The 19,904-nt window shown below is 50.5% G+C and overlaps 1 protein-coding gene across 1 annotated transcript in view; it reads left to right on the forward strand.

Annotated features, from left to right (window-relative positions):
• The window catches only part of COPB2 (coat protein complex I subunit beta 2), a 78,699-nt gene extending 60,142 nt beyond the window's left edge, over positions 1–18,557 (forward strand). Inside the window, exons 16-22 of the mRNA XM_075340930.1 lie at positions 37–147; positions 2,105–2,319; positions 2,434–2,526; positions 15,751–15,931; positions 16,019–16,087; positions 18,019–18,144; positions 18,228–18,557. Of these exons, the coding sequence (XP_075197045.1) occupies positions 37–147; positions 2,105–2,319; positions 2,434–2,526; positions 15,751–15,931; positions 16,019–16,087; positions 18,019–18,144; positions 18,228–18,323 (891 nt within the window). The 3' untranslated portion in view covers positions 18,324–18,557. The remainder of the gene's footprint in view (positions 1–36; positions 148–2,104; positions 2,320–2,433; positions 2,527–15,750; positions 15,932–16,018; positions 16,088–18,018; positions 18,145–18,227) is intronic.
• The last annotated feature ends 1,347 nt before the right edge of the window (positions 18,558–19,904 follow it).

The following is a 19,904-nucleotide window of genomic DNA, read 5'->3' on the forward strand; positions in this document are numbered from 1 at the left end:
TTCAGTGTGTGACGATATATGGCGTTCTGTTTGTAGGGCTTCAAACAACAAGCGCTGGCGGTGTCCACAGATCCGGAGCATCGCTTTGAGCTGGCACTGCAGCTGGGAGAACTGAAAATTGCTTATCAGCTGGCAGTGGAGGCCGAGGTAACGTGATCGGTATTGTCTCATTCTGTAAGATATGTAGGTACTCGATTCACACACCTTACACTTAAATTCCCGTGCCTCCTCATCATCACATTCATACTACAGTTATCTTCCCATTTTTGTCAGATTCTTACTCTTTACCTTGTGCCACTTAATCCGAGACCTTGTGGTAATCAGCTGCTGTCTCTGTCGGATGCTGGTGGCAGCTGTATATATTGTCACTGGAGAAATGTGACTTTACAGAGTACAGTGGAACCTTGCTTAACGAGAACAATCCGTTCGGGGAGTGTGCTTGTTAACCAAGTTACTCGTTCAGCAGAGCAAGATTTCCCATAGGAAATCATTGCAATGCAGATAATTTGTTCCACAACTTGTTAAATGTCCCATCCTGGTCCCCTATTGTGCCATTCCACACATGCACAAACAGACAAGCACGCATGCACACGCACATATTATATGCTCACCTTACCTTCCGTTCCACCGCCGGCCTCATGGTACTTGTAGTTCGCCGCGAGGACGTCGCGATGTACCCGGGAACTACAAGAACCATGAGGCCGGCGGTGTAAGGTAAGGTGAGCATAATACTGTATATGTGTGTGCATGCATGTGTGTTTGTGCGTGCTTGTGTGTGTTTGTGTCGACTGCAAGTGCGGGTCAGAGCGCAGTGGATGTACGGAACCGGAAGTGTGTGCAGTGAGGATTTTGCTTGTCCAGCAAAGCTTTTTCTTAAAGCGGGTTACAAATTTACAGAAAGCTTTGCTTAAGCGAAATTCTCGTTAAGTGGGTTTCTCGTTAAGCGAGGTTCCACTTTATTCAACTATAGGAGAGACCATGGCATACACTGTAGCAGCTCTCTGCTCTGGCTAATTCCACATCAATATACCTCGATAGGAAAGAGGCTTTAGCATATGCCCTAGTATGACACCCCAGGCTGTCCCAAACTTAAAAACCATAGCTTTCTTACAAAAATATCACTGCCCCCTTCCACATTGTGTGGCACTGTTGCTGAGCTCCATTCACAATAGAGGCCGCAACCTGCAGTACTAGATGTAACATTTTGACTGGTGTGGTGCTGATCTTGCAGAACTGCAGCCATGTTTTTTCTTATCTTGCATAACCACTTTCACCTATTAAGGATGAAGACCATTTTTGTGTGTTTTTTGGGGGGGGGGTTTTCCCGTTTTACCAAGAGTTTTTTTTTAGTTTTCTCTTAATTTTTTAATCCCTTTTGGGGATTTCAACCTCCCAGCATTTGTTTGCCTAAAGAAGCACTCCCATAAAGGTTTTTACCCTCTTAATATATTATACAAGGGGCTGCTGATAAGTCTTTGGCTACCTCCCTCCGACTATTATCTGTTTCCAAACCTGAAGAAACACCTCAAGGGTACCAAATTTCACACCATTTCTGATGCCACCATTTGCGCAAAAAAATGAGCCCTTATATGACCAGATTTACTGAAAAATAAAAAACCTACGGTACGGCTCTCTGAAGAAGGAAGGCGAAAAACCCTAAAAAAACGGAAAGCGCAAAATCAGCCGGTCGTGAAGGGGTTAACTTGAGTATTATAGTGTATAGTAAAACTCAAACTCCTGTGTCAGTGTGCCATAGCAACTTCTCGGCAGCCTGCGGTTGCGTCACCAGGGAGGAGTGATGGATAGCTGGATATCGCACCAGTTAACTTCAACTGTCAGAGATTAAAATGGGTATATGGCAGCGATCAGAGCTAGCTCCAGTCACTGCTGTTAGTGGCAGGTTCTGTCTTGGAGCAGGAGGAGGTTAATCGTTTCCAAGTTTGTTCTGAAATAGTAGAGATATGTTGTCAGATATTTCCTGCAGTGGATAGGAAGATACGGCTGTCTGATATAACTGTTGTTTTATGGGTGTGTTTCTTCTCATTTTTTGCTCTTTAGCAATATGTGTGAATAGTAATTTTACCTTCTTTTTTTCTTTCTGTAGTCTGAACAGAAGTGGAAGCAGCTGGCTGAATTGGCGATCAGCAAATGCCAGTTTGGCCTGGCCCAGGAGTGTCTGCACAACGCTCAGGACTATGGGGGGCTATTACTATTAGCTACGTCTTCAGGAAACTCCTCCATGGTGAACAAGCTGGCAGAGGGCGCGGAGCGAGATGGCAAGAACAATGTGGCATTCTTGAGCTACTTTTTATTGGGGAAGTAAGTGCCTGCAGAATAATCCTGCCCCTGTAAATTATTAGACCTTTCTGTCATGTTGGAGATTTTGTTTTCCACTAATCAGAGTTGTCACAATCCTTACTTTATCATTCCCAGAATAGACACATGCCTGGAGCTTCTGATCTCCACTGGTCGTCTGCCCGAGGCGGCCTTCCTGGCAAGAACATACCTGCCAAGCCAGGTGTCCAGGTAAGTGGTGCTGACTTTTATTTCTAGTGGATTTTTATTGCAGTTTATACACATTCTTGTATAACAATTCTGTGGTAGCATATCTGAGCATGGAAAAAAATATATAATAAAATTGGACATTATTATTATTTGTTATTTATTATTATAGCGCCATCAATTCCATGGTGCTTTATATGTGAAGGGTATACATAATATTGCCAAGTACAATAATCATAAACAATACAAGGCACAGACAGGTACAGGAGGATAGAGGTCCCTGCCTGCGAAGGCTCACAGTCTACAAGGTATGAGTGGGGATACAGTAGGTGAGGGTAGAGCTGATTATGCGGTGCTGTATCAGACTGAGGGAGTTGTACGGCAGGTTGTAGGCTTGTCGGAAGAGGTGGGTCTTCAGGTTCCTTTTGAAGCTTGTCAAGGTCGGTGAGAGTCTGATGTGTTGAGGCAGAGCATTCCAGAGTATGGGGGAGGCACGGGAGAAATCTTGGATGCGGTGATGGGAAGAGGAGATGAGGGGATCAGAGGAGATCTTGTTAGGATCGAAGGTTACGTGCAGGTAAGTAGCGGGAGACTAGGTCACAGATGTAGGGAGGAGACAGGTTGTGGATGGCTTTGTATGTCATGGTTAGGGTTTTGAACTGGAGTCGTTGGGCAATGGGAAGCCAGTGAAGGGATTGGCAGAGGGGAAAGGTCGGGGAGTAGCAAGGGGACAGGTGGATTAGCTGGGCAGCATAGTTTAGAATAGATTGTAGGGGTGCGAGACTGTTAGAAGGGAGGCCACAGAGCAGGAGATTGCAATAATCCAGGCAGGAGATAATAAGGGCATATACTAGGGTTTTCTTTGTCGCTCCATTGGGAGACCCAGACAATTGGGTGTATAGCTTCTGCCTCTGGAGGCCACACAAAGTATTACACTTTTAAAAAAGTGTAACCCCTCCCCTCTGCCTATACACTTTCCCGTGGATCACGGGCTCCTCAGTTTTATGCTTTGTGTGGAAGGAGGCACACATCCACTCATGCATTCTCATACATAGTTATGACGGATGGAAGAAAAGAGGACCCTGATGGGGCCGCCGGCATGCTCCCTTCTCACCCCACTATGTCGGCGGTGTTGTTAAGGTTGAGGTACCCATTGCGGGTACAGAGGCTGGAGCCACATGCCGTCTCCTTCACCATCCCTTCTGCGGCTCTGGGAGAAGTGGGATCCTAAGCGGTCATCCACGTGCTGGGACCGTGCTCCATCCGCAGCCCCTGGTGGAACCTGCCGGTCCGGAGCTTCTTCACCCCCAGGGACTGGGCCCTGCAACTTGAAGGTACTGTGTGTCCCCATGTGTGGACTGTACAGGGAGGGAGGTCGCTCCTTCTCCCCGGAAGCCGCAGTAGTTCCGTCCGCAGTTTTTTTCGGCGGACTTCCGCGCCGACCGTGCCTGCTTGTCGGGCACGGCCTTAAATTTAGTCCCCGGCTTCGCCACGGCCTAGTCGAGCAAAATCCCGCCCCCAGGCCTGCCTGCAGGGGTTAGGGCGGGATTACCGACGTGACGTCGGCTCTGAGGGCTGGAGGATCTTTGCATGTCTCCCCCCACCCTCATTGACCACTTGGGGACTCCAGATTCCCGCTCTTTGCTGGCGCCGCCCTCGGCTCCACACCCCCCTGAGAGCTCCAGCAGCCATTTTTAGCATTCTGCCGGTGGATGCTACTCAGCGGCAAAGCTCTGCAGCTCTGGGTGACCCACGACAGGGAATCTGGAGGACACACTCCGCTCGTTAGCGGTTGGTAAGCCACACCGGTCACCCGGTGTTGGTCCCCCTAGGGTGCCGATATATATATATATATATATATATATATATATATATATATATATATATATATATATATATATATATATATATATATATATATATATATATATATATATATATATAATCTCTGTTCGGAAAGGCTGTATACCCTTTCTTTGTCGCTCCATTGGGAAACCCAGACAATTGGGTGTATAGCTATGCCTCCAGAGGCCACACAAAGTATTACACTAAAAGTGTAAAGCCCCTCCCCTTCTGCCTATACACCCCCCGTGCCTCACGGGCTCCTCAGTTTTTATGCTTTGTGCGAAGGAGGCAGACATCCACGCATAGCTCCACAGCTTGGTCAGCAGCAGCTGCTGACTAGGTCGGATGGAAGAAAAGAGGGCCCATAACAGGGCCCCCAGCATGCTCCCTTCTCACCCCACTTTGTCGGCGGTGTTGTTAAGGTTGAGGTACCCATTGCGGGTACACAGGCAGGAGCCACATGCTGTTTTCCTTCCCCATCCCTTAATGGGCCCTGGGTGAAGTGGGATCCGGATCGGTCTCCAGGCACTGGGACCGTGCTCCCTCCGCAGCCCCTGGGAATCTGCTGGATAGGAGCTGGGTATCTTCAGGGACAAGGCCCTGCTACTATGAGGTACTCTGTGTCCCCGTGGGAACCGCGCATGGAGCGCTTGTGCCATACACATTACAGCACTGCTGGGTGTGTTAGTGCGCCGGGGACTACCGCGCATGGAGCGCTTGTGCCAGACACATTGCAGCACTGCTGGGTGTGTTAGTGCGCCGGGGACTACCGCGCATGGAGCGCTTGTGCCATACACACCGCAGCACTGCTGGGTGTGTTAGTGCGCCGGGGACTACCGCGCGGCCGCGCTTATTGCCGGCCGCGCTTATAACTTTAGTCCCCGGCTTCTGCGGCCTAGTGTCGTATATTCCCGCCCACAGGCCTGCCAGTCAGGGGAAGGGCGGGACGCTGCACAGATCGTCAGCGCTGAGGGCTGGAGCATACATTAGTATCCTCCTCCCTCCTCACTCAGTACACTGGGGCACTAGATTCCCGCACTTTTCTTGGGCACGCCCACGGTCCCCTCCTCCCCACAGAACGCCGGCAGCCATTCCTGTCAGCGATTCAGACGCTGGAGAGGAGAGACAACACAGGGAGACCCAGGCAGGGAATCTAGTGATCACACAACCGCTCTGAGCGGTCGATAAGCAGCACCTGTGGTGCTGGCCCCACTGAGTGCCGAAGTGTGTGTATATATATATATATATATATATATATATATATATATATATATATATATATATATATATATATATAGGCTTATAGGCTATACATTTGCACTGTACGGTCGCTCTGTTGATTTTTGGCTATATACCCTCCTGGTTGTTCTCAGAGGAGACAACATGTCATCCGCAAAAAGCAAGGGTGCCAAAGCACAGGCGTACTTTGCAACCTGTACCTCTTGTACAGCTGTACTACCGGCAGGTTCCACTGACCCTCATTGTGTGCAATGCTCGGCCCCTGTGGCACTTACTCAGCCGGAGCCTCTGCGACTGGTGGCCCAGGTGGAACCACCTGCTACCACTGTCCAGGTGACAGGGACGGAGTTTGCAGCCTTTGCTGACAAACTGTCTGAGAGTATGGATAAATGGTCTGCTAAAATACTGGAAGCATTGCAGTCCAGACCGGTGATTCAGGCCCCGGGCACTGTCCAATCCTTGACCCCTGGTCCCCCTCAATTGGAACAGCAAAGTGCTCCTGGGGTAACCCATAGGTCCCAGGGTGAGGTCTCTGACACGGACCGCAGTCCCAGGCCGCCCAAGCGGGGTCGCTGGGAAATTCCCTCCACTTCATCACACTGTTCAGGGTCCCAGCAGGGGGACTCTCTGGAGGATGAAGCGGAGGTATCAGATCAGGATTCTGATCCTGAAGCCGCTCTCAACCTAGATACACCTGAAGGTGACGCAGTAGTGAATGACCTTATAGCGACCATCAATCAGGTGTTGGACATTTCTCCCCCAGCTCCTCCAATTGAGGAGTCTGCTTCTCAGGAGAAATTCCGTTTCAGGTTTCCCAAGCGTACATTAAATATGTTTCTGGATCACTCTGACTTCAGAGAGGCAATCCAGAAAAACCGAGACTGTCCAGACAAGCGTTTTTCCAAGCGCCTTAAGGACACACGTTATCCCTTCCCCCCCGAGGTTGTCAAGGGCTGGACTCAGTGTCCTAAGGTGGATCCTCCAATCTCCAGACTGGCGGCTAGATCCATAGTTGCAGTGGAAGATGGGGCTTCACTCAAAGATGCCACTGACAGACAGATGGAACTATGGTTGAAATCCATCTATGAAGCTATCGGCGCGTCTTTTGTTCCAGCATTCGCAGCCGTATGGGCACTCCAAGCTATCTCAGCTTGTCAGGCGCAGATTAATGCAGTAACACGTACATCTGCCCCGCAAGTGGTGTCCTTAACCACTCAGGCGTCGGCGTTTGCGTCCTACGCCATTAATGCTATCCTGGACTCGGCGAGCCGTACGGCGGTGGCATCCGCCAATTCGGTGGTACTCCGCAGGGCCATGTGGCTACGTGAATGGAAGGCAGACTCTGCTTCCAAAAAGTTCTTAACCGGTTTGCCATTGTCTGGCGACCGCTTGTTTGGTGAGCGATTGGATGAAATCATTAAACAATCCAAGGGAAAGGATTCATCCTTACCCCAGTCCAAACCAAACAGACCTCAACCACGGAAGGTACAATCGAGCTTTTGGTCCTTTCGGTCTGCGGGCAGGTCTCAATTCTCCTCGTCCAAAAGGCCTCAGAAAGGTCAGAGGAACTCCGATGCATGGCGGTCTAAGTCACGTCCTAAAAAGACCGCCGGGGGAACCGCTCCCAAAGCGGCCTCCTCATGACTTTCGGCCTCCTCAAACCGCATCCTCGGTCGGTGGCAGGCTCTCCCGCTTTTGCGACGCCTGGCTGCCACAAGTAAAAGACCGATGGGTGAGAGACATTCTATCTCAAGGTTACAGGATAGAGTTCAGCTCTCGTCCTCCGACTCGTTTCTTCAGAACATCTCCGCCCCCCGAAAGAGCCGATGCTCTTCTGCAGGCGGTGTGCACTCTGAAGGCGGAAGGAGTGGTGATCCCTGTTCCTCTTCAGCAACGGGGTCACGGTTTTTACTCCAACTTGTTCGTGGTGCCAAAAAAGGACGGATCCTTCCGTCCCGTTCTGGACCTAAAACTGCTCAACAAGCATGTGAAAACCAGGCGGTTCCGGATGGACCCGCTCCGCTCCATCATCGCCTCAATGTCCCAAGGAGATTTCCTGGCATCAATCGACATCAAAGATGCTTATCTCCACGTACCGATTGCACCAGAGCATCAGCGCTTCCTGCGTTTCGCCATAGGGGACGAACACCTTCAGTTCGTGGCACTGCCTTTCGGCCTGGCAACAGCCCCACGGGTCTTCACCAAGGTCATGGCAACAGTGGTGGCAATCCTACACTCTCAGGGACACTCGGTGATCCCTTACTTAGACGATCTACTTGTCAAGGCACCCTCTCAAGGGGCATGCCAACACAGCCTGAACATTGCTCTGGAAACTCTCCAGAGTTTCGGGTGGATCATCAATTTTCCAAAGTCAAATCTGACACCGGCCCAATCACTGACATATCTTGGCATGGAGTTTCATACTCTCTCAGCGATAGTGAAGCTTCCGCTGAACAAACAGCGTTCACTACAGACAGGGGTGCAATCTCTCCTTCAAGGTCAGTCACACCCCCTGAGGCGCCTCATGCACTTCCTAGGGAAGATGGTGGCAGCAATGGAGGCAGTTCCTTTTGCGCAGTTTCATCTGCGCCCACTTCAATGGGACATTCTCCGCAACTGGGACAGGAAGTCGACGTCTCTCGACAGGAACGTCTCCCTTTCTCGGGCAGCCAAAGCTTCCCTTCAGTGGTGGCTTCTCCCCACTTCTCTGTCGAAGGGGAAATCCTTCCTGCCCCCATCCTGGGCGGTGGTCACGACGGACGCGAGCCTGTCAGGGTGGGGAGCGGTCTTTCTCCACCACAGGGCTCGGGGTACTTGGACTCAGACAGAGTCCTCCCTTCAGATCAATGTTCTGGAGATAAGGGCAGTGTATCTTGCCCTAAAGGCGTTCCAGCCGTGGCTGGAAGGCAAACAGATCCGAATTCAGTCGGACAACTCCACAGCGGTGGCATACATCAACCACCAAGGCGGGACACGCAGTCGGCAAGCCTTCCAGGAAGTCCGGCGGATTCTGCTGTGGGTGGAAGCCACAGCCTCCACCATATCCGCAGTTCACATCCCGGGGGTAGAAAACTGGGAAGCAGACTTTCTCAGTCGCCAGGGCATGGACGCAGGGGAATGGTCCCTTCACCCGGACGTGTTTCAGGAGATCTGTTGCCGCTGGGGCATGCCGGACGTCGACCTAATGGCGTCCCGGCACAACAACAAGGTCCCGACATTCATGGCACGGTCTCAAGATCACAGAGCTCTGGCGGCAGACGCCTTAGTTCAGGATTGGTCGCAGTTTCAACTCCCTTATGTGTTTCCTCCTCTGGCACTGTTGCCCAGAGTGTTACGCAAGATCAGGGCCGACTGCCGCCGCGCCATCCTCGTCGCTCCAGACTGGCCGAGGAGGTCGTGGTACCCGGATCTGTGGCATCTCACGGTCGGCCAACCGTGGGCACTACCAGACCGACCAGACTTGCTGTCTCAAGGGCCGTTTTTCCATCTGAATTCTGCGGCCCTCAACCTGACTGTGTGGCCATTGAGTCCTGGATCCTAGCGTCTTCAGGATTATCTCAAGAGGTCATTGCCACTATGAGACAGGCTAGGAAACCAACGTCCGCCAAGATCTACCACAGGACGTGGAAAATATTCCTGTCGTGGTGCTCTGCTCAGGGTTTTTCTCCCTGGCCATTTGCCTTGCCCACTTTTCTGTCCTTCCTTCAATCCGGATTGGAAAAGGGTTTGTCGCTCGGCTCCCTTAAGGGACAAGTCTCTGCGCTCTCTGTGTTTTTTCAGAAGCGCCTAGCCAGACTTCCACAGGTACGCACGTTCCTGCAGGGGGTTTGTCACATCATCCCTCCTTACAAGCGTCCGTTAGAACCCTGGGATCTGAACAGGGTGCTGATGGTTCTTCAGAAACCACCGTTCGAGCCAATGAGGGATATTTCTCTCGCACGCCTTTCGCAGAAAGTGGTTTTCCTAGTAGCAGTCACTTCACTTCGGAGAGTGTCTGAGCTAGCAGCACTGTCATGCAAAGCCCCTTTCCTGGTGTTTCACCAGGACAAGGTGGTTCTGCGTCCGGTTCCGGAATTTCTCCCTAAGGTGGTATCCCCCTTTCATCTCAATCAGGATATCTCCTTACCCTCTTTTTGTCCTCATCCAGTTCACCAATGTGAAAAGGATTTGCACTTGTTAGATCTGGTGAGAGCACTCAGATTCTACATTTCTCGTACGGCGCCCCTGCGCCGCTCGGATGCACTCTTTGTCCTTGTCGCTGGCCAGCGTAAAGGGACACAAGCTTCCAAATCAACCCTGGCTCGGTGGATCAAGGAACCAATTCTCGAAGCTTATCGTTCCTCGGGGCTTCCGGTTCCCTCAGGGCTGAAGGCCCATTCTACCAGGGCCGTGGGAGCGTCCTGGGCCTTGCGGCACCAGGCTACGGCTCAGCAGGTGTGTCAGGCAGCTACCTGGTCGAGCCTGCACACTTTCACGAAACACTATCAGGTGCATACCTATGCTTCGGCAGATGCCAGCCTAGGTAGGCGAGTCCTTCAGGCGGCGGTTGCCCACCTGTAGGACGGAGCCGTTACGGCTCTATTATGAGGTATTATTTACCCACCCAGGGACTGCTTTTGGACGTCCCAATTGTCTGGGTCTCCCAATGGAGCGACAAAGAAGCAGGGAATTTTGTTTACTTACCGTAAATTCCTTTTCTTCTAGCTCCTATTGGGAGACCCAGCACCCGCCCCTGTTTTTTGTGTACACATGTTGTTCATGTTGAATGGTTTCAGTTCTCTGATATTCCTTCGGATTGAATTTACTTTAAACCAATTTATAATTTTTTCCTCCTTCTTGCTTTTGCACCAAAACTGAGGAGCCCGTGAGGCACGGGGGGTGTATAGGCAGAAGGGGAGGGGCTTTACACTTTTAGTGTAATACTTTGTGTGGCCTCCGGAGGCATAGCTATACACCCAATTGTCTGGGTCTCCCAATAGGAGCTAGAAGAAAAGGAATTTACGGTAAGTAAACAAAATTCCCTTCTTTCCCATATACCCTCAGTGGTCACTCTCCTAGGAGACAACAGCATGTCGTCCACAAGGAGCAAAGCTACTAAGGCACAGACTTTTTTCGCGGCTGTACCTCTTGTGGGGCTATGTTGCCTGCGGGATCCATTTACCCCCCACTGTGATCAATGCTCGACTTCTGCCACGCTTGCTCAGCCGGAGCCTCGGGCACTTGTGGGCCCCTCGGCTCATGTAGATCCCCCTGCTCCCCCTGAGCAGGCTGCAGGGACAGAGTCTCCGTCGTTGGCCTCTTTCGCTGCGACACTCTCCCAGTCACTTTCTCAATCCATTGCACAGTCTATGGACAAATGGTCATCTAAGCTCCTTGAGGATTTGCAGTCCAGACCGGGCCCTTCACAGACCCCGGCCCCTGTTAGTTTGTCTCCTCCAGGCCCCTCTCGGTCCGCGCCGCAGCGCGCTCCCAGGATAGCCTCTAGGTCCCAGGCGGAGGACTCCTGCCCGGATCGCAGCCCCAGGCCGGCTAAGCGGCCTCGCTGGGACTTCTCCCCGGCCTCCTCACGCTGCTCTGGATCCCAGCTTGATGACTCTCAGGAAGACGAGGCGGACGTGGGAACTCAGGGCTCTGACCCTGACTTCACCCTTAACCTTGATGCCCCTGAGGGGGACGCCTTGGTAAATGATCTTATCTCGTCCATCAACCAGGTGCTGGATCTCTCACCCCCACCTCCTCCTGCAGAGGAGCCGGCTTCTCAGCAGGAGAAACACCAATTTCGATTCCCCGAACGTACGCGCAATACGTTCTTTGATCACTCTAACTTCAGGGACGCTGTCCAGAAGCCCAGAGCGGTCCCGGACAAGCGCTTTGCTAAACGGCACACTGACACGCGTTACCCCTTTTCACCTGAAGTCGTTAAGGGCTGGGCACACTCTCCCAAGGTGGATCCTCCAGTCTCTAGATTGGCTGCTAGGTCCGTTGTGTCTGTTGCCGATGGTGCATCCCTGAAGGATGCCACTGACAGACAGAGCTCTTGGTGAAGTCTATTTATGAGGCCACGGGCGCGTCTTTCGCCCCGGCCTTTGCGGCCATGTGGGCTCTCCAAGCAATCTCGGCATGTCTGACTGAGATTAATGCCGTCACGCGGAATTCTGCTCCGCAGGTTTCTTCCTTGACCTCTCAGGCATCAGCATTTTCGTCCTACGCCATGAACGCCGTCCTGGACTTTGCTAGCCGTACGGCTGTGGCATCCGCTAACTCCGTGGCAGTCCGCAGGGCCATGTGGCTGCGCGAATGGAAAGCAGACTCTGCTTCCAAAAGGTTCTTAACTGGTTTGCCTTTTTCTGGCGACCGTTTGTTTGGCGAACGGTTGGATGAGATTATTAAGGAATCCTCGGGAAAGGACTCCTCCTTACCCCAGTCCAAACCTCAGAGACCTCAGCAGAGGAAAATCCAATCGAGGTTTCGGTCCTTTCGTCCCTCCGCCAAGACCCACTCCTCGTCGTCCAACCGGCCGGAGAAAGGCCAGAGGAACTCCTATGCGTGGCGGTCACGCCCTCAAAAGGCCGCAGGAGGCACTGGCTCCAAGACGGCCTCCACATGACTCCCGGCCTCATCTAACCACATCCTCGGTCGGTGGCAGGCTCTCCCGCTTTGGCGACGCCTGGTGGCCACACGTTCAAGACCGATGGGTGAGAGACATTCTGTCTCATGGTTACAGGATAGAGTTCAACTCTCGTCCTGCGGCTCATTTCTTCCGAACCTCCCCACCCCCCGCACAAGCCGACGCACTTTTTCAGGCAGTGGACGCTCTAAAGATAGAGGGAGTTGTGATTCCCGTTCCCCTTCAGGAACGTGGTCGCGGATTTTACTCCAACTTGTTCGTGGTGCCAAAAAAGGACGGGTCATTCCGTCCCGTTCTGGACCTCAAGCTGCTCAACAGACATGTGAGAACCAGACGGTTTCGGATGGAATCTCTCCGCTCGGTCATCGCCTCGATGTCACAAGGAGACTTCCTAGCATCGATCGACATCAAGGATGCTTATCTCCATGTGCCGATCGCACCCGAACATCAACGTTTCCTGCGTTTTGCCATCGGGGACGAACACCTCCAGTTCGTGGCATTGCCTTTCGGCCTGGCGACAGCCCCACGGGTTTTCACCAAAGTCATGGCATCTGTCGTGGCGGTCCTGCACTCTCAGGGCCACTCGGTGATCCCTTACTTGGACGATCTCCTAGTCAGGGCCCCTTCTCTGGTGGCGTGTCAACAAAGTCTTACCGTCACTCTGGCGACTCTCCAGCAATTCGGGTGGATCATCAATTTCCCGAAATCCAAGTTGACGCCGACCCAATCACTGACTTACCTCGGGATGGAATTTCATACCCAGCCAGCGTTAGTCATGCCACCGCGGGACAAACAGCTTTCTCTGCAGGCGGGGGTGCAGTCACTTCTTCGGAGGCAGTCACACCCCCTTATGGCGCCTCATGCACTTTCTGGGGAAGATGGTTGCAGCTATGGAGGCAGTGCCGTTCGCGCAATTCCATCTACGGCCACTCCAATGGGACATTCTTCGCAAATGGGACAAGAGTGCTGCTTCCCTCGACAAGAACATCTCTCTTTCCCTCGCAACCAAAACGTCACTTCAGTGGTGGCTCCTACCCACATCTCTGGCCTGGGGGAAATCCTTCCTACCCCCAACCTGGGCTGTGGTCACCACGGACGCGAGCCTGTCAGGTTGGGGAGCGGTTTTTCTCCACCACAGGGCTCAAGGAACCTGGACTCCAATAGAATCGTCCCTTCAGATCAATATCCTGGAGATAAGGGCAGTATATCTAGCCCTATTGGCTTTCCATCGGTGGCTGGAGGGCAGGCAGATCCGAATCCAGTCGGACAACGCCACTGCCGTCGCCTACATCAACCACCAAGGCGGCACTCGCAGTCGTCAAGCCTTCCAGGAAGTCCGGCGGATTCTGCAGTGGGTGGAAGACACAGACTCCACCATCTCCGCAGTTCACATCCCGGGCGTAGAAAACTGGGAAGCAGATTTTCTCAGTCGTCAGGGCATGGACGCGGGGGAATGGTCTCTTCACCCAGATGTGTTTCGAGAGATCTGTCGCCGCTGGGGAACGCCGGACGTCGATCTCATGGCGTCACGACGCAACAACAAGGTCCCGGCCTTCATGGCACGGTCTCAGGATCACAGAGCTCTGGCAGCGGACGCTTTGGTCCAGGATTGGTCGCAGTTTCGACTGCCATACGTGTTTCCCCCTCTGGCGATGCTGCCCAGGGTACTACGCAAGATCCGGTCCGAATGCCGTCGCGCCATTCTCGTCGCTCCAGACTGGCCGAGGCGGTCGTGGTATCCGGATCTGTGGCATCTCACGGTGGGTCAACCGTGGGCACTTCCAGACTGCCCAGACTTGCTATCACAAGGCCCGTTTTTCCATCTGAATTCTGTGGCCCTCAACCTGACTGCGTGGCCATTGAGTCCTGGCTCCTAGCGTCTTCAGGGTTATCTCAGGATGTCATTGCCACCATGAGACAAGCCAGGAAACCAACGTCCGCCAAGATCTATTACAGGTCTTGGCAAATCTTCTTATCCTGGTGCTCTGATAACGGTTTTCCTCCATGGCCGTTTGCATTACCCACATTTCTTTCATTCCTACAATCTGGAATGGACAAGGGTTTGTCCCTCTGCTCTCTCAAGGGCCAAGTGTCGGCGCTCTCCGTGTTTTTTCAAACGCGTCTAGCCAGGCTTCCGCAGGTCCGCACGTTCCTGCAGGGGGTTTGCCACATGGTTCCACCTTACAAACGTCCGTTGGAACCTTGGGATCTTAACAGGGTCCTGACGGCTCTTCAAAAGCCGCCTTTTGAGCCGCTGCGGGATGTCTCTCTCTCCCGTCTTAGAAGGTGGCCTTCCTGGTGGCAGTCACATCACTTCGCAGAGTGTCTGAGCTTGCAGCGCTGTCATGCAAAGCTCCCTTCCTGGTTTTCCACTAGGATAAGGTGGTTCTGCGTCCTGTCCCAGAATTTCTCCCTAAGGTGGTATCCCCTTTTCATCTAAATCAGGATATCTCCTTGCCTTCCTTTTGCCCTAATCCAATTCACCAGTGTGAAAAGGATTTGCACTCTTTGGATCTAGTGAGAGCACTCCGAGTCTACGTGTCTGGCACGGCGCCCCTGTGCCGTTCAGACGCGCTCTTTGTCCTTGTCGCTGGCCAGCATAAGGGATCTCAGGCCTCCAAGTCAACCTTGGCTCGGTGGATCAAGGAACCGATTCTCGAGGCCTACCGTACTTCTGGGCTTCCGCTCCCTTCAGGGTTGAAAGCCCATTCTACCAGAGCCGTAGGTGCGTCCTGGGCATTGCGGCACCGGGCGACGGCTCAGCAGGTGTGTCAGGCAGCTACGTGGTCTAGTCTGCACACTTTCACGAAGCACACTTTCACGAAGCACTATCAAGTGCATACCTATACTTCGGCAGACGCCAGTCTAGGTAGGCGAGTCCTCCAGGCGGCGGTTGCCCACCTGTAAGAGGGGGCCGTTTTCGGCTCTTTTTATTGAGGTATTGCTTTACCCACCCAAGGACTGCTCTTGGACGTCCCAATTGTCTGGGTCTCCCAATGGAGCGACAAAGAAAAAGGGAATTTTGTTTACTTACCGTAAATTCCTTTTCTTCTAGCTCCTATTGGGAGACCCAGCACCCACCCCTGTGCCCTTCGGGCTGGTTGTTCTTTTGTGTACACATGTTGTTGATGTTGATTTGTTCTTTGGGTTCATGGTCTTCAGTTCTCCGAACATCCTTCGGATTGAATTTACCCTAGACCAATTTATAAGTTTTCTCCTTCCTGCTTTTGCACCAAACTGAGGAGCCCGTGATCCACGGGAGGGTGTATAGGCAGAGGGGAGGGGTTACACTTTTTTAAAAGTGTAATACTTTGTGTGGCCTCCAGAGGCAGAAGCTATACACCCAATTGTCTGGGTCTCCCAATAGAAGCTAGAAGAAAAGGAATTTACGGTAAGTAAACAAAATTCCCTTTTTTGCAGCTTCTTGGGAAAGGAATGCAATCTTTTGCATTTTCAAGATCTGACTGTGAAGTGTAAGATTCTTCTGTACAAAATGTGTAATAGCTGACGGCTTTCGCTTTAATCTGTGCTACCAGGGTGGTGAAGCTTTGGAAGGAAAGTCTGTCCAAAATCAACCAGAAAGCGGCAGATTCTTTGGCTGACCCCACAGAGTATGAGAATTTATTTCCGGGATTAAAGGAGGCCTTTTTGGGAGAGCAGTATCTGAAGCAGAAGGACCCTATGCTGCGTCCCGGCAGCCAGTACCGCCATGTCACTGTGAGCACCTGTACATTGCTTGTCATTTATGGCTACGTGCCCCACGGCTAATGTGGTAAAAGCTAACAGTTGTCTCCATTTCTGCAGCCAAATGAAGAGAGAAATGTGTTAGAAGAGGCAAAGGGATATGAACCCTCTGAAGAGGCCGCCATAGCGGTGAGTTCTGCTCCATAATGCCCCACTGTGTACAAACCCATGAAGCTTGCTCAATATTAACCCTATATTCTATAAAAGGTATAGCTACACCAGTAAGTAAAAAGCCCCTATTCTTGTACACCTAGGGTGCAAATGCCAGTTAGTTTAATAAAAGCTAGTGACTCTTAGGGGCACTTTGCACACTACGACATCGCAGGTGCGATGTCGGTGGGGTCAAATCGAAAGTGATGCACTTCCGGCGTCGCACTCGACATCGTAGTGTGTAAAGCATTTTTGATACGATTAACTAGCACAAAAGCGTCGTAATCGTATCATCAGTGTAGCGTCTGTCATTTCCATGAATTGGGAAATACCGATGTTACGATGTTGTTCCTCGTTCCTGCGGCAGCACACATCACTGTGTGTGAAGCCGCAGGAGCGAGGAACATCTCCAACCTGCGTCCCGGCCGGCTATGTGGAAGGAAGGAGGTGGGCAGGATGTTTACGTCCCGCTCATCTCCGCCTCTCCGCTTCTATTGGCCGCCTGCCGTGTGACGCCCTATGACCCGCCCCCTTAGGAAGGAGGCGGGTTGCCGGCCAGAGCGACGTCGCAGGGCAGGTAAGTGCATGTGAAGCTGCCGTAGCGATCACCAAGATATCGCAGCTGGGGCGGGGAGTATCGCGCTCGGTATCGCAGCATCGGCTTGCGATGTCATAGTGTGCAAAGTGCCCCTTAGGCTATGTTCACACATTACATTTTTGCTGCCTTTTTTCGCAGTAAAACCTGATCTCTTGGCAGTAAAAATAAAAAAATTTACATTACAGTATATGTTTAAATAAAGTTAGGTTCATTCACCACAAAAGTGGTAAAAATGCTGAAAAAGGTGACATTCTGCTCTTTTAAAAAAAATGCAGAAGTTTTCCATTTCAGAAAGAAAAAAAATAAGTCAACGTTGGTAGCTCCCGGGAGGAAGTTAATTTTCTCTCGGTAGCCGCACTTTCAGTAAGATGGAAGGGCAGCATTGTAATGCTACTTATCTGCAGAATAACAGTGTTTGGGACATGACAGGCTCCGTTTAATTATAAAATACATACAGCTGCACTCTAGAATGCTAACAATGAACAAGGGAACTCTTGTATTGCATTACTGCTATAGGAATATATGAAAAAAGATACTTGGCTTATTTATTGACCAATGCATGTGAGCCCGGTAACCAATAACAAGGTGATCTTTTATATACTGGGACCCTAACTTAAATGCTTCTATCTGGGTTAAAAAAAATGTGTCTGGGCAGAAAGTATCCGGCTATAAAAGAGGATGGACCCAGCGTGGTTATAGGGCGGAGTGCTCAGTCTGAAAGAAATGCACTACAAATATATCAAAACAGGTGTGCACATCCAACAGGTGTGAACAGGTGCCAGCTGAAAACAGAATATAACGCCAAATGCATACGGCTGCACTCTAGAATGCTAAAATTGAATAATGTAACTATCACATTGCAGACACCAAGACATGCTAGAGCCAATAACTAGCCAATAGTGTGTAGGTATGTGCAGGAGGTGATTGCAGTACCCCAAAAATGTGCAAAAACAGCAGATATAGGTGCACATGTGTGATTGAGTGATATTTTATCAGCTGGCCTAAGGCAACATTCAAATTTTGCTGCCCATTCAGCACTGTTCTGTGGACTGCCATCTAGATACCCCAAAAATTATATTAAGATGTCTCTCCTCTGTTGTTTCTCACTTAACCACTGACATTTTTCAGGAAAACGGAGTCCAAAATTGTATGTGATTTCACCTTTTTGACTTTTTGTTGTTACTCCGACACAATAGTGTAGTTAAAATGAGGGTAGAGCAAAAAGTTGCAACTTTTAACGTACACAGCTTTTCATAGATTCCTATAATGAATTGTTTCTATACTGATTTAAATATTTAAATTTTTTTTGTAGGAAGAAGAGAAAGCAAGTGAAGTAACTTCATCCGTAGCAGCTCCTATACCCACAGTGCCAGCACCAAAAGCACCCAGCCCCGTGCAAGAGACCGAGCCGCCTGCATCCAACAGCTCAGAGCAGAAGGTAGGGGGCCTTACCTGATGTCATTGGCACTAGGCTGCAGCGCCCGGGCGGTCATGTTGTGATACCAACTTTTATTTTCCTAGGCTTTCCTGGATGATTTAGAGGAGGATCTGGACAATATGGAATTAGATGATATCGACACAACAGACATAAACCTGGATGATGAGCTCTCTGACTAAACCATATTCAGCAGAATTTTAATTTAAGTGACCAAAATGGCTTTTTCCATTTTTTTTCTTTTGGCCAAACTGCAGCTGGAGCATGAAGATCATACAGATGCCATGCCTAGAATCATCCATAGGTTACAGCAGGGCCTTCCTTGTACATTTCCTTATCATTAACTCTTCTCTACTATTTTGTCTAAACGTAAACCTCTGATTTTTGTGCAATAACTCAATAAATGTTATTGCCTACTTGTCGTCTAATTATTCTCATTTACCAGTAATGATGATATTTGTAATCTAGAAGGTTCACCCACATCAAATTGGTATAGTGCAAATACACTAGGTATTTATGAAAGGATCTGACACTGTGGAGACTTTGTGGATTCCTACAAATAAAATATTTCAGGCATATACCATTAATGTCTCTTGGCAAAATGTTACATTAACAATTGTTTGTTGTATTGGCTTTAAAGCGCCACTTCAGCGTTTTGTTTCTTTATTGCACCTCTGGAGTGCTACTTTAAATGTAAGTCCCCTGCCCCTTCTGATATTCGCCTTCTGGCAGCTGCATCTTCTATCACTGTCTCTTCCGTCTCCCACGATTTATGACCTGCCACCAGCACCAGTGGAGCGCTTCTGAGGTCACAAATCAGTTCATCTCTATGAGAATCATCCAGGCTTTGTTACTGCTCTTATAGAGATGCATTGAGAGCTTTGTGACATAGCTTCTAACTTCCAGCCAGTCAGAAGTTACTGTCACAAGATGGCGACACTTTACCTGAGCGGCGTTGGCAAAGAGTGAAGCACTGGAGGGTGAGTATCTGATATAAAGAGCCACTCCAGCATTGGTAAAAAAAATTGCTGGAGTGGTTCTTTAAAGGGAGCCTGTCAGGTGCAATATGCACCCAGAACCACGAGCAGTTCTAGATGCATATTGCTAATCCCTGCCTAACCGTCCCTGCATACACTACCATAAATAAACAGATCTTTAGAAAAGGTATTTCTGAAGATCGTTTCTTATATGCTAATGAGCGTGGGGACTATTCTCAATGGCATTACTCCCCCGTGGGTGTACTAACCTGCTAATGCTTAGGGACGCCGCACATATTTCACTCTTGATGGCAGCCGAAGGAGGATGGATGTGCTCAGCGCATGATCTGGAGGCCCCAGCACTTCCAGTCATTCGCACTATACCTCACTGAAGTCGGGAAGCTTATAGCCAGCATCAGTTTAGTGCACGTGACCAGAGTCCCAGGGACTCTGGATCATGCCCAGTGCGTATCCATCCTCCATCTGCCACCATCAAGAGTTAGGTATGTGAGCGTCACTGCACATTCACTAGCGTGTTAGTACGCCCACAGAGGAGTAACGCCCTTACGACTAGTCCCTGGCCTCATTAGCATATCAGAAACGATCTTTAGAAATACTTTTCTAAAGTTCTGTTTATTTTTGCTAGTATACAGGGACAGTTAGGCAGTAATCACTAATATGCACCCAGAACGACTCATTCTGGGTGCATATTGCACCTGACAAGTTCCCTTTAAATGATATGGGTATGAACTTTTTTACATGGGGGGAAAAAAAACAGATTTTTGT

Source organism: Anomaloglossus baeobatrachus, chromosome 3 (assembly GCF_048569485.1).
Source record: "Anomaloglossus baeobatrachus isolate aAnoBae1 chromosome 3, aAnoBae1.hap1, whole genome shotgun sequence".
Lineage (NCBI taxonomy): Eukaryota > Metazoa > Chordata > Amphibia > Anura > Aromobatidae > Anomaloglossus > Anomaloglossus baeobatrachus.